The sequence below is a fragment of the Neodiprion pinetum genome, chromosome 4, assembly GCF_021155775.2.
Source record: "Neodiprion pinetum isolate iyNeoPine1 chromosome 4, iyNeoPine1.2, whole genome shotgun sequence".
Lineage (NCBI taxonomy): Eukaryota > Metazoa > Arthropoda > Insecta > Hymenoptera > Diprionidae > Neodiprion > Neodiprion pinetum.
The window spans coordinates 32,279,209-32,306,707 of record NC_060235.2 but is presented as its reverse complement, the minus strand read 5'-3'; the positions used below and the strand labels follow the sequence as shown (position 1 = coordinate 32,306,707).

The 27,499-nt window shown below is 47.9% G+C and overlaps 1 protein-coding gene across 9 annotated transcripts in view; it reads left to right on the top strand.

Moving 5' to 3' along the window:
- The window catches only part of LOC124216791 (protein trachealess), a 179,049-nt gene extending 152,041 nt beyond the window's left edge, over window positions 1–27,008 (top strand). For 5 of the 9 annotated variants that reach the window (XM_046621754.2, XM_069135257.1, XM_046621755.2 and 2 more), the window contains 10 exons: window positions 2,904–3,142; window positions 13,521–13,597; window positions 13,860–13,949; window positions 15,611–15,803; window positions 16,896–17,017; window positions 17,570–17,763; window positions 18,248–18,354; window positions 19,145–19,292; window positions 19,837–19,961; window positions 23,102–27,007. In XM_046621754.2, the coding sequence (XP_046477710.1) occupies window positions 2,904–3,142; window positions 13,521–13,597; window positions 13,860–13,949; window positions 15,611–15,803; window positions 16,896–17,017; window positions 17,570–17,763; window positions 18,248–18,354; window positions 19,145–19,292; window positions 19,837–19,961; window positions 23,102–24,423 (2,617 nt within the window). In that variant the 3' untranslated portion in view covers window positions 24,424–27,007. Of the gene's footprint in view, window positions 1–2,903; window positions 3,143–13,520; window positions 13,598–13,859; window positions 13,950–15,610; window positions 15,804–16,895; window positions 17,018–17,569; window positions 17,764–18,247; window positions 18,355–19,144; window positions 19,293–19,836; window positions 19,962–23,101 lie in introns of all 9 variants that reach the window. The other 4 variants (XM_069135255.1, XM_046621751.2, XM_046621749.2 and 1 more) reach the window with 2 other exon arrangements.
- Window positions 27,009–27,499: the final 491 nt, after the last annotated feature.

Here is a 27,499-nt window from a genome sequence, read left to right as displayed (position 1 = left end):
AAAAGACCCACCGCCGATGCCGGATCCCGTCAAAGTTTACGGCTCACGGCCCTGCAGGATCCCTGCGTCCAACCCTTCCGCGCCCCTTGTTCCCCAACTTCTTTCCCCTTCGAGGACAGCTCCCTCCCTCTCCCTTCTCTCTCTCTCTCTCTCTCTCTCTCCTCTCTCTCTCTCTCTCTCTCTCTCTCTCTCTCTCTCTCTCTCTCTCTCTCTCTCTCTCTCTCTCTCTCTCTCTCCTCTCTCTCTCTCTCTCTCTCTCTCTCATCTCTCTCTCTCTCTCTCTCTCTCCTCTCTCTCTCTCTCTCTCTCTCTCTCTCTCTCTCTCTCTCTCTCTCTCTCTCTCTCTCTCTCTCTCTCTCTCTCTTTCTTTCTCTCTCACTCGAAAGCGAAAGCAGCTAGCGTCTGCTGAATCCTTGAAGGGTAAGTAGCGCCGATGATTACCCCGCTGGGACAGTGCGGGACACGAGATTCGCGTTACCAGACGTTTATGCCCCACGAAGAACCCGCGTTGCCACTCAGCCCCGTGTGATTCTTTCGCTGCACCAGATCTTCTTCTTCCAGTTCTAATCCCGTGTTCGAGGTTTTACGACGCTTCGCGTCACTTTTCGCCGGTTGAATCGTTGACGGTGTCTCGTCGCGGGATATTCAGAGCAACTAACCCGGTGTCGCTTTACAGTCGTTAAGCTTCGTAATAGCGGACCAATAAAAAGACCATCTTCTTGTTTTTAACCCCTTCGGCTTAAACGGCGCGTTTAATTGTACTACCTCATTTTTTCCAGCGCTAAGAAGAAACCGCCCCCTGGTGGGTCGTTCCATTGCGACGTGCCCTTTCTCCTTGAGGAGGATCATCGTATTTCGCGCAACTCCTGAATCCGCGATCGTTCTCAAATGCTAATAGCTGCAGAAGCGATACCGCGAGTCGAAAGAATTCGAACCAAGGATTCAAAGATATCGTCGCGACGATCGATCATCTCGAGCCTATTTTTCTGGTACTCATGCAGTGCTCGTGCAGTGAGTCGGTATAAGCCATCTACAGAGAAGCGTGTCGTGCGGGAATTGGAAAGTTTTTTCTCCGTCTGTGCGGCGGCAGCGCGTTGTTCATTGTCAGTCGAAAGCATCCATTCTTCTACAACGCGTACCACGACATTCGTGGCTCTATTTAATGGAAGCAAATTTGACGGTCGCGCCGTATCAATAGATCTTCAAGGTACCATCGCGTATCCGGTGAAATTTAAACCATTCGAAAACGTCCGCGCTACGGACGTCACAGTACATCTAACACGAGTAGGTACTTCGTTATACGCGTTCGAACTTTCTCAAATCTAATCTGCACACTACGTACCGCGTCGCAGCGGAAACGCAGGTTATACGCTGGCGGGAACTACAAAATGAGCTCTGCAAAATGTCCAACGGAAGTCCGAGTTCTTCGTTAGCGGATCAGTTTAAGTACTGCTATGCAGGCTTTTAATCAGTAGCCTGGGTTACCCGCTAGTCAGCAACCATGTTCAAACGCAAGACTGGAACTTGAAGTAGTTCCGCAGACCCGCAGCCCTGCAAGGGCGTGGTCGATGCAACCGGGTTCGCGGCTCGATAATGTCCGAATGCTCCCGTGTTCGGCGATAAGGATTGGCACTCCGACCGCGGTATAATGCATGCGAATTTACTCGAGGTTAACCGCGGACGGCCTCCATAACACCGTGGAACACAACGCCCACGCAGATTTACGGCGTGACGCCCGCTATCAAACCTTCGGACACGCCCGCCACGCCTCGAACCACCGGACAATGTGTTTATGCAGATTACATCTGCTGACCTGCGCACAGTCATTTTACACGCCACGTCGACGCTCCAGCGAACTCAATGAAATCAAACGGTAGCAGCGCAGACTAGATTGTTGAAATTTTTAGAGAAATTTTTTTCTCCCGTCTCCTCCCTCTTTCCAATTGAATTCAGAGAATAATAAGCATACGCAGGCTTTGCAATCTTGACGGTCGATGATTCTCCGTTTCTTCTTGTGGTTCTGCAGGATAGGAATTCTGCTGGGTATGGTGTAACGATGTTACCAAACAATTTGTGGCGATCAGCAAAATTCTGCCGTATACGATACGTGTATCTCATAATATAGCCGCATCTTTACCGCAATGTGTAGTTGTTACATGAACGCAGGTGCGGCTGACGGGGAAAAAAACTTTACACCGAGGTCGTGATGCTCCGTTATAGAATTAGAGTCAAACGCTTAAACACTGTTCGGGGAATACAAATTCTATGGGGTACACGGCAGAATACAATACAGACGTACGGTTTAACTTCGGAATTAATATCCAATCCTGAATGATTCGTAATTACATATTTTAGACATAATTATACAATCTGCAGCTACAGTGTCTACATACAAAAAGGTTTTATACATACCACGAAACACAAAAACTCGTATAATTTTGTACACGAAGAGGTGTCTGTGCCCAGAGGTTCGGACAATAGTAATTTGTATAGCAATTACGTAATTAGCAATTGACATTGTCATTCAACATTGTCAATAACGAGCTCATAGTATGATTAAGTGTCGAAGCATGCCCAACATATGGACGAAAAATTTTCAGACTATGGGTTTCGATTCAACTGTAACGAAAACGATTTTTGAACTGCTGGTGTAAATTGTTTCATAGTATCTGAGATCCACGAAGCAGCATCAATATCTTATAATAATCAGAACTGCAACAGAATTCTACGTTCTAAAATATTTCCAAATATTGTACTATTTTTTGATTAATGTTGTTCGATGATTGGAATGATTGCTCAGTGAAATCCAGATGGTGGGTACGATTCATTGTACGTGTAGACGTTTGTGACGGATGTATGAAAGTTTCAACAAGCCTAACAATCGTGCTTTCTCGATTCTGCAGCATCCTCGAGCTTCGGAAAGAGAAGAGCAGAGACGCGGCGAGGTCGAGGCGAGGAAAGGAAAACCACGAGTTCTACGAGTTGGCAAAAATGCTCCCGCTCCCGGCGGCCATCACCTCCCAGCTAGACAAGGCGTCGATCATCAGACTCACAATCTCCTACCTCAAACTCCGAGATTTCTCGGGGCACGGGGACCCTCCATGGAGCCGGGATGGTCCAGCGCCTAACAAGTCCATCAAAGGTAAGATAAACTCAATTCGAAACGCGGGCCTTCCGCCTTGTACCGCATAAAATCCGGGAAAATTTCCACTCCCGCGTGAAAGTGACATCATGTAGGTATGTGCCTACCGCGAGCGGTCCGCATGGAATTTGAAGCGAACCCCCCAGCAGTCGGAGCGGTGCAGAGCAGGTCCGTAACAGAATTAGGCCGGGACAAGGGATGAGCGAGCGGTTGAGTGGCGGCCGCAATGATGGAATGGAATAGAAGGATTCCCTTGATTGTCCCCGTCCCCCATGTCCGACTGTCTGCCCGTCAAATCAAACGACTAGGTCTTCTTTTCCGCTCTGTGTTCAGTGCGAGCTGAGTACAGCCTTTATTTTTCTCTTCCTCTCTTATCCTGTTTTTCTCTACCCCGGAACGGGGGCGGAGGCACTAAACTAAACCGAGTTATCCCAGCTCCAGCAGTCGCGGAATCGAACGTTATTTATTGTTCGTGTAGTCAGCTCACGGGTCTTGTATTATAGGTAGAGATCTTGCCCTCGCGGAGGGCAATTGGCCAGAATTAAGGAACCCTTTCAGCCGTCGAATACATTCAGGCTCTGCCTTAACCGTATCCGGTCTGCAATCATCTTCCTGCACCAGCGCAGCCGGCGTGGTTCAAAAGAGAGAAATAGAGAGCGCGACCTGGGACGGGGGCGGGGACGATGAAAAAGTCTATAGGTAGTTCGATTTTACACGCGATTAATGACGCGAGGCTGGGTTCAATTTATCACCTCGGCTAAGACCGGTGTAGGAAGTCCAGCCTTTCGAACCGTTTGATAGACTCAATTATTTTTTTACCACCACGAATTCAATCCTGTTCCGATCACCGACGCAGCCTTGCGGGTGCACCTGAAGGAATTGACTCGAGGCAAACTATAAGTGTATTACTCGCTTTGTTTTACAGCGTATGAAACAACGCAACCGAAGAGTCACCGGGAATGTCGATCGATCGATTTCAATAATTTATCCATCGAAAAGAATTCGATGCTAATGAAATCCGTGACATTTCATAATGGGTGACGACGCTTGAGCGACGACAGGCACCTACTATTGTTCCACTCTTAAGTCGCTGACGATGCGCAATATAAGTAATTTGCTTTCGACGAAGCCGCACTCACCGAGTGCATATTATAATTTCACGCATATTGCTCACTTTCAATGTAACGCTCGTTTCTTGGCATTTGACAACTGCGGCGACGCGCGTGACTTTGACAACTCTCCGTTTTCGGTCCACTGACTTCGTTCACAGGATCTTTCGAACTCTCGCATCTGCCAGTGATGCAGGCTGATGGATCGCCACCCGGGGTTCGCGGAGGGGTTGTCCCAGGGATCTGCGCGATGTCACCGACACGATTAGACACAACCTTCAACCTACGGAGGAAAACAAACACAGAATCGCGCAGGCGACGTAACTCCGTTAACCGCGATCCACGACGTCAAAAACTGCGTCCCACCAAACCTGATGCGCTTATCGCCAGACACGTGCCGATCCCAAGACGGACCGATCGAGAGCCGTTATACTCGATCGGCAATTCTGGCTCCGGTTTGTATGGGCTCCCATCTTTGGAATCGAATCACTCGACTTAGTCTCCGTGTAATCGTATTAACTTGGCAGACAGTCAATCGCGGAGAAATTGACGGGCGTCACGCGTCTCTCGTGTGAGATGCAATGTCGCTGCTGCGTCGACGATGCAGACATTGACTCGTGCTGGTTGGTCTGATTAAAGCGACTATAAGCGATGAGCTCGACGGCGGCGCGTCGCTTCGCGCTTTCTTATCATTTCTACAAAACCATTATCTTATGGTTTTGGCACAGGATGTGACGAACCTCCATTGCAGACTTCACCCGCGCCACACTTACACCTACATTTCGATATGGAGTCTGATTTATGGCAGTCAAGCTTACCCGGTGAAAGCCATATACGTTAACCCGATCGTTCCATGTGGCGGGAGACAATAGGATTATATGTTTGTGAACCATATTACTGACATCTAATTTAGGAAGCCGCATGACTAATAGAGCTCTAAAGCGATAGCCGCAACTTGTGCCTCCTACCTAGATGGGACGGTGAATCGGTAATGCATCCACTCTTCACGATCGCGAGTATATCGGAACATGAATGAGTTCATGGGTATTCATGGAATGCTTAATCACGCGAAACAACTTTTTAAACGTCAGGACGCGTTAAGATCCCAATAGTCTGTGGCTAACTTCAAATTACACTCACGCAATTTAAATTCAGTGACTAAGCCAGTAAATAATAATCGGTCGAATCCCGTAGTTAGAGATATTAATTATAAGTAATATTCGTAAAGCAAGGAGTTCCTTTCCAATGGAATCATTCTGCTCTGACAAAATTATCTGATCCTTATGTACCAGAAAACTGGGGGAAACTTTTTGTTTAAAAAAAATCAATTTGTATACGTATTTTGTAAAGAATTTTCTCGTGCGAACACCGATGTTTCTTATAAAAACGAAATCTTGTTCTTCATTTAGTAAATTTAATGTAATGATACTTGTTTCGTGATATCATCAAAATATTAAATTACCCTCTGGTAGATTCAACTAAATTGTTGCATACTGCAGTTTACTAAGTCTTTTCAGTGGATAAAGATAAGTCAAATTTGCAAAATCACGACAGCTACCGATTGACTACCGCAAACAAATTATAACATGCAGCATCGTGAATCTATTAAATGCTTTGTCGAAGTGGCAAAATACTCTCTGCGAAGTGTCAAAAATCCTTTCTCACAGGAGAAATAAAGCGAGCATTTATCAGGAGGGACTCCAGACGTCTGTCTAGTGAAGTCAGCAGAACGAAATCATTCCTGGTCTAATACCATACAATCAGCTGGTCAATTCAGAGTGCGGAAGTAATGTACTAAATCTTAGGCAAAATTCATTGAATATAAATAAGAATTGGACGGTGAAACGCGTACAGCCGTGAAGATTCTCAGAGTTTAACACCATGCACGTCTGCGGGGAATTCGATTCCTTGGGTTTTATGCGTATGCTAATTCTTCACGATGCTCGATTGATTCCGAATTGAATCCCGTGTATTTTCTTCCCAGGAGTTCTAGCCAGCCGGCTATCAGCCCACAGTCGGATAGTTGTATAAAATAGAATTCCCCGGCATGAACACACGTCTTTTGGAATTCTCGCAGTTACTCTAGGACCCTCGCACCCCGGAGAAGTCGAGTTCGTGGCGCCGTGAACATCGCTGAAATAGATAGATTCCGTCCCTTGATACTGTATGTATATACGTATACATACACCTATATACGTGAGTTGTACATGAGCATACATACGAACAGAGCCACACATACCCAGCAATATATACTGACGTAACACAGCGCCTGGACCGGGTAAGAGATTCATAGATACATAGTAATCGAGTATTGTTGCGGACAATCGGCCGACGCGATCGGTCTTCTTCATTTTCTAGCTTCATTTAACAGAAATTGGGTGCGTCACCGTGACGGGCAATTCGGCGAACGAGCATGTGACCCAGGACCTAGGAAATATTTTTCATTAATAGAGATGTCAACCTTGCGAGTAAGCGAATTCGAATTCCTGCGGCTCTCGGCTGCTGTTCCCACATTTTTTGCTTCGGCTCCGAGTACTTTTTTGCTACTTTTCGCGCGCTCGAAAGCAAAGCATGATGAGCCGCAATTTCCTTCCCTAGGTGAAGGGGGAATCCCTCGTATTTGCGGAGAGTTTTGAGGGGCGTGGCGGTCCGAATGCTTCGCATGATTCTATAATGGGGGATGCGTGTGTGGGCACAACTGCCGTACGTGTAGTCGGGGCCCAACGCCCACCTCCGAACATCGGCGAGAACCCACATGTAAATCTAATCACAGCATCCCCTGCGAGCCCTTGTACAGCGGTTCGCCTCCGCGCCACCGCCCCCATGTAACTAAACTAACGAAATCGAGTTAGACGCCTCCAGCCACAACTCGACGTTGAACTAAATCTACTGCATATCTTCTACCCTCGTAGACGCCGCTCCTCAAACCGGATTTCCAAACTTAACGACGCAAATTGGGTTTCAAATTTCGAAATACGTCGCTCTCCAAATTTCCACCGAGGTGTATTTAAGTATAGCTGTTTTTATTTCACCGAGGTCGGGTATAAGTTGTTACGAGTTCATGCGTGTCTCGTATTTTCTTCGTACGACACATTATACCGAGGGTTTAACAGATAAGGTTTGAAATTCAATTGTAAACAACGCAGTCCAACGGTTCGCGTGATTTCTTTGGATGATTCGAAGTGTATTTTAATATAATCTGTAACCCTCTACAGCGTCATCTTCCGAATCGATATGTCGATTGAGCAAAAAAGTGATCGCGGCTTGCGAGACAGGTCCGAAACATGGCGTGCACACATTAAGCCAGCTCGCATGTATGCCGGAAGGTCTGGAGTGGCCGAGGCATGAACCTAATTGCGGTGCAATTTATATACCACAAGCTTGTTTCCATTAGCACCGGTTCTTACGTTAACTTTCTTGCCTCCCGAAGGACGGAACAAGTGACGGACTGCTCTTGCGTGCGTGACGATTGATCAGGAGCAAATTTCTTGCGGCGATTTTAAGATCGGTTGAGATTCACTTGACCACTGCCGAGGGGCCCGTGCCGCAAGGTGATGTTCGGGACCGCGTTATGCCATTACAAGCGCTCTCGGCCGCAGCAGCAATTTGTGAGCGAGCCACGAGGTGTACAATATCCGCGGTTTGCAGACGGAAACGTGACGGCACGCGTCTATATCTCCTTCGCCTTCGCAGACGTGAACGGACTCCCATTTTCCTCGTGTCCCAGCTAATCCACCGATTGCCACTGCACGTACGGTCTTTCGATATGGGAAATTCGACGGCGTCTGCAGTGGAACCTGGTGCAGAACCATGCACAGGGGGAAGACACGCGGACGGACGAGAGTAAAGCGGAGCTAGTCAGCGGGGACCAGAAAACCTCGAAGGGAGTTTAAACCAGTGTTTAACGTAGTTGGAGGCTAGTTAGTGGCGAGGGGTTCTCGGCGAGACCGAGGGTTGAAGCAGCGGTACTCAGCCGGTGACGAATTCGACACAATCGCGACGGTTTCATCGAGATTCATCGGAGCTTTGCCGTGCTGTTTATGAGCTTGCAACGGAAGCGAAACGCGAATTAGAAAACTTGTTTCGCACCGCCGAATAGCAAGATTTTATGACAAATCATGGATGAAATTATTCGTGGTGAAACATCTCGCTGGTTGAGAGACACTGTCACCCCTCAGCTCCTCACCGGCCTAATGAAATACTGGGATTAACTAAACACACCTGACTAATTAAGCAGCGCTTAACTAGATCAGCGTCACCAATACCCTAATCAACGCCTCGTTAGCGTCATCCTATTTGCTCGCACGAATGTATACCATGCGGTGATTTTAAATCGAGGCTCTTCTGCTGGCACAATGAACGGGCGGCTTGAGGCTCGTTCTTATACATTCCGTTCCAGGAAATTTTTCGTGAAATATCACCGTCTCCAAATCTCGCGTAGGTATTATAAAGTTCATGGATGGTTGGATTCCGTCTCGCGGATTTCTAAGCGATTGCCCGACGACTGCACGGTCTCGGTTCTTTTCAACGGAGTGATAAAAAAAGACTTGAAAAAAAAAAAAATGCAGAAAAAATTTTCGAGGACAGCAATTACGGATGAGAAAAAGCAAGTGACCTATCCGAATTGGAACGGAGTCTCATTTTCTTTGGGGCCACGCGACGTGCGTACCTCGGTCAGATTTTGCAACGATTGCTGCGACACGGCGCTGGTACGGAGCAGCTGATGTATTCGGAAGGCATTCCTCAGGCAACCGGAACGCAAGCGAGGACTGGACATTAGGACTCTCTAGGTGTCGTCCGATTATACGGGATGTATACAAAATATGTGTGACTCGGCGCTAAAGTGGCGTAACAGGGTTTTAATTTCGCCTTTGGCGGTAGAGAAGGTGCGTCTGTATTAATACGCACACATACACGCCTCGTGTCGCTACCGGAGTTTATACCGGCTCATTGTGAGGTCCGCTTGGCCGTGCGTTGGACACAGGTATGGAGGAATTCGAGGTGGCTCGGTTCTCCAAATGCCAAGTGCTGTCTACATGCGGAAAAGACGACGGTAGGTAGGTATAATAGTTACTGCCGAGGAAGTATCGAGCGCTACCATTCACCGTCTTTCCAATTAACCACGGCTATTACCTCCGCCCTCGCACGTATATACGAGGCGCTGTTCACCAAACCAGGGTCGGCGAGATCGCACAATGAACGAAAGGCGAGTATTCAGATGAGTAGGTACCCATAAATAGGCGAAGCCTTGACACGAGTACAAGCACTGGAAGCCTGCCGAAGACGCGACACTCGATGCAAATTCGAGTGTTGCGCGCAATAGATTCACACGCGCGTGTCTTACCTGCGATTAATGCGCCGAATGATGTTCGGCCGAATATACGTGAGTCATAGATTCTTGGAAGGGTCCTCTGATCATCCGAGTGAAGTCAGCGTCCCGATAAGCTGCAGTGACCGGGTGAATTTGTTCGCGCTCCGCGCGAATGTAGACACACTTAATATAACAGCGGGGTGAAAACCCTGCACGAGTTGTTGCACGCGACCTTATGCTCCTGATCGCGGGAGGCTGAATGCAGGAACTTATTAATTCCTATGATCGAGAAACGCGCGGGCACAATGCGCGGTAATCATAGCTTCTGGGCTGTCGGACCTCCCCCGGGTCCCGAAGGATGGTTGTTGGGAGCATAACGCGTGAAATGTGCTAATACGCGCGGCAATAACGGGACGCGGAATCATCATCCCCGGGAAAAATACCCGGGTCATATTCTTCCGTCCGTCTGCGTCAATCCGTCGGATCGAACGACCCGCTTTGAGTGAAATATTATTGGACGTCCCCGCGGGGCAGCTTCTCGCTCCTACATACATATATACATATATATATGTATGTATATATATATATATATATATCCGTTCTGCCGATATGAAGATTAATCGGCCAGGATCATAAAGCCCCGCGTACGGCTGTAGGTGGCGGCTCACACCGAATCTTCTTCGAGCCCCCGATCCCGCCTCGCGGGGCATCACCGCCTCCCTGCTCTGAATAAAAATGCTCCCGCAGGAGGGGATCGCGCCGACGGATTTTCTCGGAGACCGCGATCACCGCGTTTCGCTCTTTTGACACACCGCCGTTTCCCCGCGCTTTCGCAACCCCGTCGACTTTACACTGGTTTACATTGATGGCCCATCAAACCGGCACTCGAACCACCCTCGACGCGCCGTCGAGTAGACGCAGGGCATATGTGCTATCGCCTGGATGGTACTCGAAGGGATGCTTAACTGCCTGAAAGTGGCCCGTTTAAACCGTACTTTTCAACCCCCGACACGCACGCTCGCTTACCGGTTCGCACGCAGTTGCTAACAGCGGCAGACTTGTCGCCTCTTCGTGCCCGAACCCTTTCCATTAAATTTCAATTTGTCACTGCCCACTTTTTGCCTCGAGGATACGGCGCAGCCTGCAAATCGGAAATGGCTTGCACTCGTTCTTACGAACGCTGCAAGAGCACAATGACGACACCGTTTCAAACTTGTATTTGCAATGATCAAACTGTACTTCAGTCCAATTTCAGAACCACTCCAATCAATGGATATCAAAGAACATGTGCCAGTGTGAAATTTCAAGCCCCCCTACAAAGTACGGAATCGTAAATTTCACACGTGGTTAGATTTACATACGCGATAAAGGAATGCCCGTGTGTACAAGTATCAACTTCTCGGCAGAACCGCTTAGTCGAAGAAGAAGAAGTCTCGGTTTGGAAAAAGAAATGTCTTGGGGCTGCACAAACTGTGCCATATGTTGCGCGAGGAGATAAATAACTGTAAAACATTCGGTCGTATTTCGCGGCTCCTTGCCGGGAGGATCAATTCGCGGGAGGCTGGCGGAAAGAGGAGCCGAGGAGGGTCTTGGGCCCATAAATCCCCCAGGAGCGGTATCCCGGCGCAAGGCTGCAATATGTGTGACGTCACGATCCGACCCCCCTGCCACCGTTGTAGCGTCTAGGTGGTTGCAGCATATGAAGAATATAATGTAATATCACACCCTCCCTCGGGACTGGGATTTAATGAAAAGTAGCCGAATTTGTTGTCTCTCCGCCTGTGCAGCCGGTCTGCTTTCTATACTTGCGGGGAAAATTGCGACCGGCCGTGAAATGGAGGTGGTTAGTCGGACTTGGCGTATATAGATATGACATTACGTGACCGGCGATTATTACCGTCCTGTTATAGAACAGGCAGTAGCGAGGCACCAGCTTACTCAACTTTTAACGCCGCGCGGATTCAGCTAGCCGTGTGCTCTTCGCATACCCTGCCAATTCTATTCATGCACATCGCGTCCGAGTTTACGCAGATTTTCGTCCGAGATTAATATCATTTCGGGCAATTCTCTAGCGTATTCGCTGAAACAATTACACGTGAATGTTTAATACCGACGATATGGCGAAAATTCCTTCCTAAGTAACCCGAAACCATCGCACAACTGTCAACGTTTAAGACACGAAAGTATAATTTCGCTACGTGATGCGAGAAGGGAATCTTGTCAGTTGCAGAATTTATGAACTACGTCAGATCGTTAACTTTGACCGGTGTAGTACGTATAAGTATAAGCCTGTGAGGTATGGGGTGAGGTCATATTTTTTCTGGACGGAAAAGTAGGTTCCCTAGGATTATGTCAGTGCTTCATTTTGACAAAGTGCGGCATTAGGAACCGTGCCGTATTTTTTCTATACATGGACATGTAAAGAATATCGTCGGTATTTGGGCCTTGGAGACATTTTAATGTACCATTGGTTCAGCGACGAGAAAGCAAATCGCTAAATGTTGCATCTGCGAGACTTTCCCCACCAACTGTAACGCTCTGCTTCTTTAGACTAGTTTGTCGAGTCGATTTGCACTGACAATGAGGAGTTATACAAGAATATCTACTAATGATTTTGTATAATAAACGTCGTGAAAACGTATAAGACCTGCATTTTTGCTCGCATAATTTCCGGAGATTATTGAAACAGTGCTTTTAACTCCCTCGTCTCAAGCTGTATTTTATCGGGTGCATCGGTACCCTAATCCAGGGTCTCAGCTGGCGCTGTAAGAAAGGCAACTATGTCGGTCGGTCAACGGTATTTTTCTATTTTCCCAATATAAATATCGCTGAGTTATGGTACGAAGAAGGCACATAAAACACGCCTTACGTATTTATCAAAATATTGTGATAGCTGGTCGCGAGGGAGAGGCGCAGACCGAGACGAAAGACGCTAAGGGAGAATTTATTGCCGTTGCCGGGGAAAACTAACAGTAAAGTACCGGCTGGCCGAGAAAATACCCGAAGAGGAGCAAACGACTCAGGTCGTGCCTCGTGACCTGCGCGGGTCACGGGGGTCAACCGTTGTTATCATTCTGTCGGAAATTGGGTTAACGACGATAGTCGGATGGTTTCATCGGTAGTGTTCAAAATTGATTCCTGATCTTCCAAAATACAAAACGAGGCTATTCGACAAATTATACTTGACGTGAGAAAGGAAAATGATTAGGTACATTTCAGGTCAGTATTTGCATAATATATGATATATTGGAAGCGAGCCAATCTTCTTCATCTTCGACGGTTCTTACAACGATCTCGCACGTGGTTTCAACGTTACATCTCGGATGACCTCCAAAAAGTTTGCGGTATCGTTCACTGGTCAAGGGGTGGTCTCGATACAACGGCAGAAATAGCTATGTGCACAGCATACCTAGACGGTATAAGGAATAAGCGTATACGATGGGATTATAGTCGGATTAGCCCTTGTCCGGCAGAAACATCGAGACGAATAAACTTGTTGACCGAGCATGGAAAGCCGGGGGTCAGCGCGTGGCGAAGTCGGTTGTGCGGTGAGTTGGGGGGGACTTTGCGGATATCCGAGGTGCAGGAGACCTCATCCCGGTGGACTTACCAGATTAAGCAATGCCTGGGCGAGTTTGATCGAGTCTCTAAGTCTTTCATTAAGGGTACCGGCGCGGGGGCGAAACGGCATTATTATTACGGAGCGAAGAACTGCGTCTTGTTTACCAAGCGAGGGTGGAGTTTGGGGCTCCGGGTCCGCCGAAGGAGCTGAAGGGGTTTCCGAATATGTCGGGTCAAGCGGTGATTCATGCTCCTTAGTGAGAATGAGATTCACGGAAAAGCATACATCGTTCGTCGTCCGTGTATGTGAGAACATTCGCATGCACCACGCTGACTTAGTTTCAAGATTCATCAATCACTCGTACCTTATACGACCGTTTGGTATGTCTGGTTACAGGTGCCAACCGGGTGAGGTCACCTGCAACACTGGCAATGGACATGTTCGAGCAGCATCAGGGTACACACATCCTTCAGGTGAGTTATTTATTATATTTATACTATTCTCGCCGACGGTAAGGAGTTTCATTTTTTGAGTATACAACTTTTTCGAGGCGTTGCACCGGTCGAAACTCCGTTCTTAGACATACTTGAGATACCTCAGTGACACTGTCATCGGAGCGGAGAAGGAAAAAAAACTCGCCGGCTCTGAACGTATTACCGCAGCCCATACCTATAAGCTCTGTCCGACAAAAAGTAGCAACTGAATTTATTCGGTTTATTGTATTTCTTGTTTCAGTCGCTCGACGGATTCGCGATGGCGGTCGCAGCTGATGGAAGGTTTCTGTACATCTCGGAGACAGTCTCCATCTACCTCGGACTTTCCCAGGTGAGTTTCACTGCGTGTCATCCGAACCATCTGAGGCGGCGAATCCACCCACCAACACCCGCAGTGGGAGTTCGGGAGGGATGGGTGTGAAAGGCGCATAACGGAGTACGTGCCACCCCCGGTAGCACATACGAGGGGTTGAAGAGGGCGGGGTAGGGGGTTGAGGGAGAAACGCCAGAGAGAGGTACACGTATATGTAGTTCGGAGGAGAGGAAGAGGAGGTTGTGTTAGTCGGCGGCCATACTGGTTGCCTGGCTGGCTGGCTGGCTGGCTTGGCTGGTTGGCACCGGAGGAAGAGAGGCCAGAGCGAGCCTTGGGGCGGGGAGGAGGGACGGGAGTGTCAGGGGGAGGAGGGGGGTTGGTCGCATGCCGCTCACGTAGCCTCTGCACAGCGGCGTGTTCGCCATTCCTAATGCCTCGAAGGGTGTGGAAGGGGGATGAGGGGAGCGGGGTGGTTCGGTGTAGGGGGGCGGAAGGGCGGGAGGGAGGGAGGGAGGAAAGGGGGGTCGGTCGGGGCACTGGCTCCGTTCCTCGCGGCCCGCGGGGCAATCAATAGGGTGTTTCGGAGATTCTGGAAACTGCCAACGTCGCGGCCGCAAACATGGCTGCTGCCCCCCTGTGCAGATGCACAGGACCCCTAACCCCCGGCTACTGTTATCCTGCGCGGCTACGCAGGTCCCGGGGTCTGGGGAATCAAGAATAAACGAACACCACGTACCTACAAGGTGTTAACGTGACCCGACCCCCCCCCCCCCCCCCCTCTTGATCTGCAGACGCCCCAACGTCGATGACCCCTCCTCACACCTGCCTGATACCAGTGACCTTCGGAAAGGCTTTCGATTGAACATCACGAGTGACCCCGTTAAACTTGGTGCTGCTGAAGCCACTCGAAAGTGACGTAGATTAACGCAAAGTGCAGCTGGTCGCAGAGTTTTCAATTCAACGTAACCGAAACGTGGCTCGAAAGCCACGTGATTTGTGCAGGTGATTTTGCACGAGTGCCGCGTCTCGGTACCGTAGCCCGAATTTTGTTCACCAAGATTACTGTGAACCGGAGTCTGGAAGGTCGAGGTCCGTTCAACGTCGAGAAGAGTTGAATTTCACGCCTGGCTTCATAGGCACGTTTATCCTACATCCTTGATCCGGATTGAGTCCTGGTCTTCGGTGGGTCACCAAGCCCGCCAGAAGCCCGACTCTCACGCGGCCATGATGGTATAGCCGACAGGCGCGTGACCGGTGGAAACCGCGCGTGCACGCGTCACCGTCGACGGCGTGCTCCAGGAATACGATATCAAGTGACACGTAGCCAGCCGAGTCGCGTCTGTACAATCGCGTATGGTTTCTCTTACGGTGGAGGGCCGCGTCCCCCTGACCCCTCGCCGCCCACCTCGAGGGCTCATGTACTCAATCGGCGGATAAAAATAGTTGCATGCAGCGATGATTCGATCACCGCTTCGCAGCACTTATCATGGGTGTGATTTCCGCGGAAAGCTCCGTCGCACGCAAACTACGCGACGCATGCCAGACGCGGATGGCGACGCTTGGCTTACTCGTGACGTAACGTCAGCCATTGTCATGCACCGGTTGCGGTCACTCCGACCGCAGCTTTTACATTTATGGGTATATTCGTGACGAATTGACTCGATATTTGATTCTTGCAGGTGGAGATGACTGGGTCCTCGGTGTTCGACTACGTCCATCAGCAAGACCATTCCGAGGTCGCCGAACAGCTCGGCTTGGGCCTCGCGTCATCCTCGAGTTCCTCGGGCCCACATTCCTCTAGCTCTGGTCTCGCCTCTCCGAGTAGCGCTGCATCCGAAGAGCACGGTTCTTCGTCGACAGCCAATCCTGACGGTAGTTATAAACTCCACCATATTCTCTTTCACATGACTCGAAAAAGATTCAGGATTTTTCGACTGGTCAGGCTCGCACTAGAAATCAAAAGGATCGGAGAAAATTGAAATAGCGAAAAGCATTATAGTGCGACGCGTTGCTGATGTCACGTGAGTAGAGCCATATAATGTTGCGACCAGCAAAAATGATTATTAGTAGAAAAGTAGTTCAGGTCTACCGTGCTGGTGTCATTATATTGAGAGAGTGTATTTGCCAAGGTAAAAAAAAAATTAGAAATAATAACAGGAATAGCATTTGGAAATATTTGTCAAAAATAATTTATTTTCTGTAGAATTAAATAATTTACGACAATATTAGCAGAGAAGAAATTTATCACCGTACACCCGCGAATTTTGAATTTAGAATTTTGAATTTGGCAAGGTCGAGAGTGTTCCCCCTGTCCTTAGGCTCTGTTCGCCGACCTTGACGGCTTTCAGTAGCGGTGGTGGAGACAAGGCGTTAGTGAGACGGTGAGTTTTGGGCACGTTCGCACTTAAGCGCGTTGCGGAGCGAGCGTGTACCAGTGGAGTGGACGTGTAACCTGGAATCCGTGACCAGACCGACGTGGGGCGAAGGGTGGTCGTCTAAATCGGGTCCCGGGGCGAACGGCTAGGCGATGACGCGGCCGGTGGACGTGCCCTCGGCGGAGCCACGTGGTGGCGCGCTCGGCCGGCGAAGAGGGTTGCACGTCTTATCGCCCCCCGCGTTCACGGTCGCGGGGGCGAAGTTGTGGCCCGGACGGGTGACGCATACGTATATGCAGCAACGGCGCCGCCGCCCCGGCCGATTGTTATTCCGCGTCTTCAGCGCGGCCGCACGTACCCACCCGCGCCTGTTAGTGCGGCGTGACCGCAGCCTCCACCACCGCCAGGCGTCCTGGGTCGTACGGTTCGGCTCCACACGGAAGAAGTGGGTACACGTTGAACGCTTTGTACTACCCAGATGCGAGGGACGGGGGTTGAATGACGAGGACGTTGCAGTTGCGCCACCAGCTGGGACTTTCGCCCCAACCGATCAACTCTTGGCAATTTACTATCACCTTTATACTTTCAGTATCCTCTGTGATGTCGTTGACGGCCAGCGGTCTCTACAAGGGTTATGACCGGGCATTCTGCGTGCGGATGAAATCCACGCTGACGAAAAGGGGATGCCATTTCAAGTCCTCTGGGTACAGGGTGAGTGTTATTTGTCTCTTGAGAAAGTTGGAACGTTGTCTTTATCATAGATCCTCTCGAAGTTGCACCGCCGTAGCAGCCCGTGTCGTTAACGTTTCGGGCAAATTAAGACATTTCAATAATTCTTTTGCGTGGAAATCTTGAAAAGCTTATATACACCGGCGATAAAGACCACGCTTCCTTTCTGATACACACTACCAGAAGCCGGAGGTATAATTGCCGCAATTGGAAGATTGTCCGGAGGAACCGCGGCTTCCCGCAGTAACGACTCTTGTTAACCAGAAGTTATAACTGTGAGGATTCTTGCGGAACACGTGCGCGCTACTATCTGGCCAAGACCCCGCTGAGCTCCGTCTAAATGAAGATATGGTTGACCAGATACGTGGACGTGCTCCACCACCGTTGGCTAATAACCCGTTAAAATCACACCGCACCGACGGATCTCGCTCAACGCTGATATAAACAAACACGACCGTGCAAGACAACGCGGAAAATAGAGAGTGCGCGAAGAGAACTGTCCGGTATCTATGTTTTTCTCTTTCATTGGTACAGGTGGTGTTGCTGCTGTGCAGACTCAGGCCTCAGTACACTTTCAGCCACTCCAGGAAGTCGGCACCACCGCTGATGGGCATGGTAGGTCTCGCCATCGCCCTACCACCTCCCAGTGTCCACGAGATTCGACTTGAGACTGACATGTTCGTCACTCGCATCAACTTTGACTTCCGGATAGCCCACTGCGAACCAAAGTGAGTGGGTTGTTTCGTTTACCTTTTGCAACTCGCGGTCAAGCTACACGCTAAGGTTCAACGAATTTTTACGATCACTCACATTCGTAACTCTAGTTTGATAGTATTTTGACGAGGAACAAGGATAATCTAAACGGCTAAGGGCTGATTTCTAGATCTTAACGATCATCGAATGCCACGAAATCAATTCAAATGGTACCAATCTGAAACCTGTGCCAAAACCAACGGTATCAAAAACTGGTCGTTCAATGTGCTCCATTTTCGAGTATGCTTCCGTTTTCACTGTTCCAAGAAAAATTATTTCGCGACATTCTCTTTTTTACATACCGACTGTGTCTTATACTAACAAATTCTGCCGTCTCATAGTGATCTGAATGAAAAAAAGTCAGTTAAGATGTTGCACCAAAAGTGCAGGATAGTTGAAAAGTATGTTCGTCAGAAGATTCCGTACATCCATTGAGACAATGCTAAAATGATGTTACAGGGTATCAGAACTCCTGGACTATTCGGCGGACGAGTTAACGGGAAAGAATTTGTACGCTTTGTGCCACGGAGAAGACGCGAATCGTCTTCGAAAGTCACACGTCGACCGTAAGTATACGGGAATCGGTGTCCCCCCCGTTTTGTCGCAACTGCAACTGTTTCCGCGGATAGGAGTCGTCGGAGAACAAGACCACGACTCGAGTCTCAGAGCTCGCACCCCCTAAACGATATGCTTTCACCGGCGTGGTCGTATATTCCGAAATATTTGATATTGTAAACGTTTTTGTCGTAAAGCCAAGAGCCGCGCGCGCTTCCCGCATTGAGTAGTCACGTGCCGTGCTCCTGCCTGCCTCTCCTCGCGGCTCGCAGACCCGCCTGTAACCAGCCAGGATTAGGTAGTTGGTATGCAGGGGGTGCGACGCGCCGGATGCGGCATCTCCAGCGAGTTGTTACTACCCGCCCGCCCTTCGCCCTCCGCCCTTCCAACTCGACTGACAGTCCCCCGGCCACCCCCGACTCTCTCCCCTCGCCCTTCATCTCTCATCCGAGCTGCGCGTCCGCCTGGCTTACCGAAAGTTTATCGACTCCTCAAATGCCCTTACTCACCTAACACCACTTTCCCCCACACCTCGTATACTTGCCAAGCCCTGTGCCTCCTATCTGCAGGTGCGCGGAGGGAAACTCGAGCGCACAAAAGTGATACGATATCGCACAGTGCCCGGTTGCTAAACTGGGTCAAAACTCGTTCGGCTGCGTTTTAACTTTTCCAACTCTTCAATTTCCCAAGACCCTGATATAGTACTGCAAGCTGGTGGTTTGAAAAATTAGGTCTGTTTCTCTTGTAGACATTTTTATACAACGTGTTTTTTTTTTTTTGTTACTTCTCTCCTGTTCGCAGTTATTCACAAAGGGCAGGTCCTCACTCACTATTATCGGTTAATGAACAAAAGTGGAGGCTATACGTGGCTACAGACGTGCGCTACCGTGGTGTGCAACTCGAAGAACGCCGAGGAGCAGAACATCATTTGCGTGAACTACGTGATCAGGTGCGTGTTATTATATAGGCATTTGTACTTTTAGCAAACTTATTGAAACCCCTCTCAGCGATGGAGATGAATATGAATACCGGTATACAACACGTGTCAGAATATAACAGTGCGCAATTATACGCGCGAAAAAATATAAGTAATAAAGAAAAAGACAGAGGGAGGACGAGAAAGAGAGAGAGAGAGAGAGAGAGAATGAGAGAGAAAAGGTTAGAAAAAGTTTTCTCACCGGCTTATGCATAATGCATTCTGGCCCGACAAATATAATGGAGCCGCAACCCCGAACCCACGAGGCGAATTCTACACTCCCAATCAATTATCATCCTGGTATTTCCGATGGCCAGTTTTAACCTGCACCAATTACAACTGTAGAGGGTATATCGTGAACGATTAACGGTTATTCGCGAGGTGAATTTTGATATAATTCCGCCTTCGACGCTCTCGGATTTCGCCCTTAGTATTCTTGACACCTTTTAAAATGTGTTCACTTGTATGTGTACATTGTGTACGCGGCACTTCATAAGACTTTATTCTCTACTCGCAGTGGTCGAGAGTACGAAAACCTCATCATGGATTGCTGCCAGCTGGAGGATGGCGTAACTGGCGTGAAGAGGGAAGATGCTGCCGGAAATGACCCTGAGAACGGTTCACCCGACGCTGACAGAGGAGGTGAGTGAACAAAGAAAGTATACCGAGGATGACGACAACCCGCGGCATGATTTTACACGCTTGAACATGTTGTTGCAAAAAGGGAGACCAGCCAACGAGTCCTTGCGCTGTAGCAGTTTCCAGTTAATCGTGAATAGTGAATTCACTCTGCATGTGAGGCCGCCGTCCACAATGCGACGAATTACAGCAACTGCAGATTTCGAGCTTATCGAAAACGTTGTCAGAACAAGGAGCACTGCAACTTGTCTCAGAAGGAGGAATCAATTTTAGGCTCTTAGGACATGTAGAAACTTTTGCAGTACGTTTCGGTAGCGGTAAGATGATCTGTCTTTGCCGCTGGAATGATAACCACCTACGCATTCGTTTACCATGGGTAATAGGTCTCCGTATTCAGTTACCGTGCGAACTGTATACAGTACATACTTACAATTAGAAATACTTAACATACAGCGAGTCTTAGAGCTTGTACTCGCCGCGTGTGTTCGTCACGGTTTAAGGTCCATGAGTACACGTTGCATTGTGGACAAGTCGAAACTCTGATGTAAAGTTGGCAGAGGAGAGTCACGAGTCATTCACAGAAGAATGAATCTTCCTCGCCCCGTCACAGATATCATCATTAGAAAACCGGACTGCGCGCCACTCGTGCTCTAAGGAGCCGATCTTAGCCCAGTTTTTTCAAACGATCGTCCGAAGCGTTCGATTCTTTTAAAGCGATAAGTACACGTCGCGATCACGTGAGGCACTCGATGCTGCGGTGGGTGAAATGAATCGTGGCTCCGTGCGATCGGTAAAAATTCCGTGTTAGACACCGGGCTGTGGGATTCCTCATCAACCGGTGTCTCGTCACGCTGACGAGCCCGAATTTGTCGGACGTGCGCTGGTAATACAAACACCGGTGTTACTCTCATCCCGGTATCGACACACCGCAATAGAGAGCGAAATAGAGAGAGGGCAGAGCTAACGGAGGAGAGAAGAGCTTCCAGCATTCCCATTTGGACACGCTCTCCACGACGGCGTCAGCGCAGCATCCTCCGCGAAGCGCCGCCGCCTTCTATATTACTTTTAAAAGAAAGACTCTCCTCATCTCTTCCCGGCATTATATTTTCTACATGTTAAACGAACGACTCGCGGCCTCGCGATGCACGCGTGTAACAAGACAAACAAGCCTCCTCGACGTGCGAGGTACCTGCTTAGATCCGGGTTATAATTACCGTGACAGAGGGTGCCTTTAAAAAATTACCTAGCTCGACGATGGAGGTCAACGACCTTTGCTCTCCTCCCACGATCCTTAGTCTCGATGTTTCGCACGTTGTTTTCAAACAGTGCAAATGAGATTCTTCTCCTCTTATCGCCTGACGTCGCGACACCGGCAGCAGAAACCCGCGTTCCATATAATTCCAACGCCATTGTATCTCACAAAAGTTTATTCAAACTCGAGTCTTGAGTACTGATTTATTTCCACATCATTATTCGATGTTCATTCCAGTATTTTCACCAAGGAAGTTTCCGGGTTGAATAATCCCGCGCATGCTTTCGCAAACAGAAGTAGTTTCGTAATTTTTGTTTTTCTTTTACAAGCGACAAACTGTGTTGTTCGGTATACTGTAGAGGTAAAATGTCAGGGAGACGTACAGTAAGATTGTAAAAATCGACGAGTTATAATCTACCTATCGTTAATGGAAGTAGGTCGGAGAAAATGACGAGTACCTACATAGTTCGTAACTTTTCATCGAGTCGCAATCTCGTTTCAATAGCGTTAGCAATTTTTCTTCAGCCTGTTTACCGATGTCAGAGCTGGGGTTGGCAGCGTGCCGAAAGCCCAAGGTGTAGGTATAACTACGACGAGAACTGCGACCGCGATGTCGGCTCTCTCTCATATCACGAAGCGCCGGGCCGCATGGCTGTCGCCTCGAGCCTGCAGTCCACTCACGTATTTAATGTTTTCATTTGACTGCACTTGTAATGCACCCCGGCACGGCGAGTTGCCCCGGGCACTATCTTCCTCCGATCCCTGGCCGAGGGTTTACCCTCTTCGCGCTAATATTACTTCCAGCCCTCATTCTTGGTCCCTACTTTCCACCTTTCTCTTTCTCAGTCCTTTCCCCTTTCCGCCCAGCCCGTAGCTCCATCCCTTTTACTTTATCAATCAAAGATCCTGAAGAAGTTTCACCGGAACCGCTGATATCCGTGGTTAAAAATACTTCCGCGTTGAAAAATTCTCATTCTATAAGCTCGATGTCAGGAAGAAGTATGGATAACGTATTTACAGGCTACACATTTTTTACGTACTCTATAGCTTGAACAATTTACGAGTAGCTATGCGAGCTAATTACTTACCAAGCATATCGTCATGTGGTAAATTGTTTGAATAAGTTTTTCGACCACGGTATAGTAGTTGGAATTCCGTATCTGGGGTTGCAACAAGTACGGGACTGTATGTAATGTTTTTAATTTTTTTTACCTTCACAGTTTCCGATAACACTAATCATGCGCAATCCTTTTACACACGAACACTCGATTTCTCTCGGTAAATTAACGCCTATAGTCAACACACATTCTGCATATTCATATATTAATTACCGATCGTTGCACGTGCAGGCGCGATTGCAAAGAATACGCGATGCGTTTTGAAAGCTTAATATATAATCCTAGGTCTACGTAGTTTAGAATTTCCAGGCGTGTATAGATTTCCACCATTGTATCTGTTTGAAAATGATGTTCCCTGAGTTTTAAAGCCGTGCGAAGGGTATTTAATGAATTTTAGACGAAACCTGAGTCGACTCGGTTGAAAATTGCCATGACGTGGATACACCTAGGCCAAGTATTTGAATATTCTATTCGCTCATTGCCAGTCGGCTCTCAATTATTACGAATATGGTGACACCGATATTGTTATTCTCTTGACCAACAGAAACGGCGACCATCGTGTTGTCACGACGAATAAATTAACTCCTATAACGCAAATGATACTTCGTCCGTGTAATAATAATAATAATAATAATAATAATAATACGTATCATCTATCGCGACTTGAAGTATGACCAGCGAACGATATACCTGTCGCCTGTCCGCTCCAATTCGAGTGAAAATACTCTACGATATTCTACGCGTTTTATAAAATTGCAAAAAATTTGTTCCAGAAGGACGCAGCAGCGGAGGGCCGACGAATCAGCAACCCGATCACCCGCACCGGTCGCCTCAGGAGGACGGCGAAGACGCGCCAGGATCCGAGGGTGAACCGCGAGGCGGAAGGCAGCACGAGCACGCGGCGCAACTGCAACAGGAGCCGCAAGCGGTTGTGGGTAACGTAAACGCACCGGCGGTGAAGCTGCGAGGACACAAGCGGAAAATAGTCCCAGACGAGGAGAGCAGCTCGGGCGAGGAGGAGGACGAGGACGAGATGACGGGGAAGGCTGCGGGGAACGGAAGAAGCCACGCGCTGAGTCCGGCGTCCTCGAGTCACTCCGTGCCCGGTGGAGATCACGCGCTGCGACCCGGAAGTCCCAAAGCGCGTCGCTCGGACGGAAGCGACGGAAACGCGGATGTCCCGGGAGCCTCGGTGAAGGACCTGGAGCAGGCGATGTCGAAACATCTGCCCGGGGCGCCGCTCGGCAAGCCGGAATCCCCGGCTCTCCACCAGCCGACGGACTTCAGCACGGACGCGCTGCTCAAGCAGCAGCAGCAACGCAGCACCATCCAGTGGATCGGGGCCCACCACCACCACCTCAGCCACCTGAACCCTCAGCAGTCGGCGACGGCGCCGCTTCCGGCCTCGGCCCTACTTCGGCAGCTCTACGCCAACCGGGAGAGCGTCATCCGCGCTAACGTCCACGGCATAACGTCGACGGGGACGAGAGCTCCTTCGACGGGGGGCGGCTACTACGCCGGGGAGAACCCGCAGAACGGACCTCTGCCCACACCCCCGGGATCCGAGGGCTCGTCGACCTACGGCGAACACCAGTTCGTACTTTCCGCCCACAACCAGAAGACCTCGGCGACGTCGAGCGGCGCCGACGCGTTCACCAGTCTGGTTTCGTCCTACTCGGCGGCGGGTGGATACGCCGTGGATTATCACTCGGCGATGACGCCACCCTCGTCGGTTTCGCCGCGCGACAAGCATCCTCAGCAGCAGCAACAGCAGCAGCAGCAGCAGCAGCAGCAGCAACAACAGCAACAGCAACAAATCCACCCGGGTGGCGTCGTCGGTGGTTACGAGACCTCGGTTTACGCCGATCCGCTACTCAGACATCAGTACGAACCCGCCCAGCCGTTACCCCTGAAGCCTCAGGTTTATTCGGCCGCGGTGCATCCCAGCGCCCTCGACGCCGCCGCCGTCGCCTACGCCTCCGCAGGACTCGAACAACCGCAGTTTTATCACCATCCGGCCGCAGGGGCCGGATTTCACTTGTATCATCCATCCAACAAGGCGGCATCGAGCACCTGGTACAGCTCGGCTTCTTAGTAGCGCTGGGCCGACGGAGTGTACTTAAAAAATTTATAGAACAAGGAGGAGAAACGTTGTATAGAAACGAACCCAAAGGCCCCACGTGCATATCAGACCTCCTCCCTCCCAGATGTAAAAGGAAAGACGAGGAAAAAAAACATACACTGTTATTTATAACCGTCATCACGCAGCAGCTAAGGACTGTAGGTGGAGTATATTCAGCTACTGAGAATCATTTCTTCGTACCAAGGAAGAACCTGTGAGAATTTATACATGTTGACTGTTGCAATTTCGTTCCCGGTATACAGTTCGTCAATTTTTACACTCGATGATGAAGGACAGGTCATTTTGTATGACACGGAATCGCTCGCACTATATGCGCTCTTTGAAGTCCCTCGAAAAGGGCCACCCGTCATCGAGGATCGTTTATTGAAAATTATTCCCCCCCTCCCATTTCACAGTGCTGGACATTCCGTGCCGATATTCGTGCTGGTGCTAAATACTGTATAATTTTTCTTTGCCTCCCTCCCCCCTGTTTTTTTTTTTTCTTTCAAAATAATTTTCACCAGGTGTGATTGACGTCGTGGGCGCCTTCGCTGCAGCAGACGAAGTAAAAATAGATAACGCGTTGAAACCGCACCCCCAATTTAGATATTTATTTAATTGTTAGTTATACTATTTATGTTATTGGATAACGTGATCCAAATTTGTTTTCGTCTTCTTTTGTTAGGCAGCTTATTGTGGGTTATTATGAATTGATGATAATTATTATTGATACAATACGATCGTGGAACCAAAATACCTAGTTCTTGTTTTATCATTTATACATATAATAATACAATGTTGTGTACATATATTTGTGTAGTTATATACTTATACATATATTAGGTATATATATATAATTATATATACAAGGCATACCCAATTGACGTTATAATAATATTTAAAGAGATATGAAAGAGAGTCAAGGAAATAAGATGAGAAAAAGAAAAGAAAAAGGCAAACGAAGTATGTGAGTATGTTTGTAAATCGTTCTACGCTAGAGGCTTGTACAAAATACGTGGTAGCAGTAGAGTGTAGCATGTATTAAACTTAGCGTTTACGCGACGAGGGCCAAACGGCGGCTCCAGAAATCTGCAAGCCCCTGCAGGTTCTCAAGTATTCGATCCCGAGACGCTCCTGTCACCCCGGGGTGTCGATGAAATTTGCCAAGTACTTAAACGAGTGTGGGATCGACTAGTCTGGTGGCCATTTGGTCCTCCTCCCCCGTTGTACATAGATTATAAATGATTTTGGGGCGTCACTGAGTACCAATCACTCGAGCTCTTATACAAATAGGTATATTATATATATACATATATATACATATATATATATATATATAAATATGTCGAACGTCAACTGTTACGTAGGTTTACAAATATTTCAACTAAGAGTAAGAAGAAGAAGAAGAAAAAACCGTAAGAATCTTATTAATCCACAGCCTTGCGACTTTACTAATTGCTGTTCAGTCAGAGACTGTATATACGTACCTACATTGTAAGCCAAGCCCAGTGCAATAATTCTTATACATATACGACGATGTACGAATTCACGCCATATTGTTAGCACGAAGTAACAACGCAGTCTGGAGTTCTCAAGATCTCTAGGATTCGCCACCCCCTCGGTATCGCTAATTATGATCCCCCACGCTCACCGTGTCCAGTGGCGTAATGATAAAGTCTGGCGGTCCAGGGTGCCTGGATCGCGGATGCTGCCAAAGCCCGGACCCGCGGCTGTATAAATATTGTAAGTAACGGCTCGTCGCGATGCTATTGACGCCTCGACGAATTCAATGGTAGTTATTAACACCTATCGGCTGTACAATTTACGCAGCAGCATCCGACGTGCGATGTATGTTTATGAATGAAAAAGACAACAAATTATAGATATACATATAAGTATAAATATATATTGTAATCCCAAATGCGCCGACAGAGGCATTGCATAATTAAAATATTTCACGGCTAATTAATACGCCTCACACCTTACACAGTATACTTTCGTTACTCTGCAGCTATTAATGCAACATCTAATGCGGTATCGTTCTTATTCATTCCATACCTGTATAGACTCAGTTCTACATTTAAATCTCATATCAGATACGCACTCGTATACGTACAGGTATGAGGACGCTTACCTGATCGTGTACGTTTCCGTATTTGTGACGCGCGTGTGAAAAATAATTAAGAGTCGACGCCGAACGAAATCATCGCCCGAGAATCGCGTAATGATGGTATACCTATGTTCGTTAATTCGCCTGATATAGTTCCAGTTTTTTCTTTGTAAAGTATTTTAGGTATAATTATAAAATTTGTAAAATTTAGTTTATTTTCGTTACCGCGATTATATATTATATACATTATATGTATATAGGTATAATAATGCGTATACATTATTACTAAATATATATTAAAATGCAGCCGTACAAATATATAGTTTTTCGTATTAATATACTGCAGTTTCGTATCTAAGATTAATTTGTTCAGATTTTACACGTTTGTTATAATATTATTACTATCATTATTATTATTATTATTATTATTATTATTATTATTATTATTATTATTATTATTATTATTATTATTATTATTATTATTATTATTATTATTATTATTATTATTATTATTATTATTATTATTATTATTATTATTATTACATCTTCATATGTGCTCTGAAACACGAAATCGGTCTATTATGGTGTATCAAACTGCCCTGCAGCTATCAGTCAGCTAGAATATGACGTCCGATTATTATTGCTAATTGAAATTATGGTTGTGTGTGCAATATTTATTCTATCTGGATCGAGGTTTTTTTATTACCAAATACACACTGTATTTCTCAATCGACTCCACCTTCGACACAATACAAATACCGAGAATATACCGTTAGAAAATTAATTGCCCTCGATAAATAATCGTTTCGCATTTCGCTGTGTTGATCCACATTCTCGATAGATATAAAAATCGTATTCCCTGCCTTTAGAATGCCCCGGGTGTATTATGCATTCCTAACTGATTGATCAGCTGCACCCCCATCGATTAGCCTTTCGAGG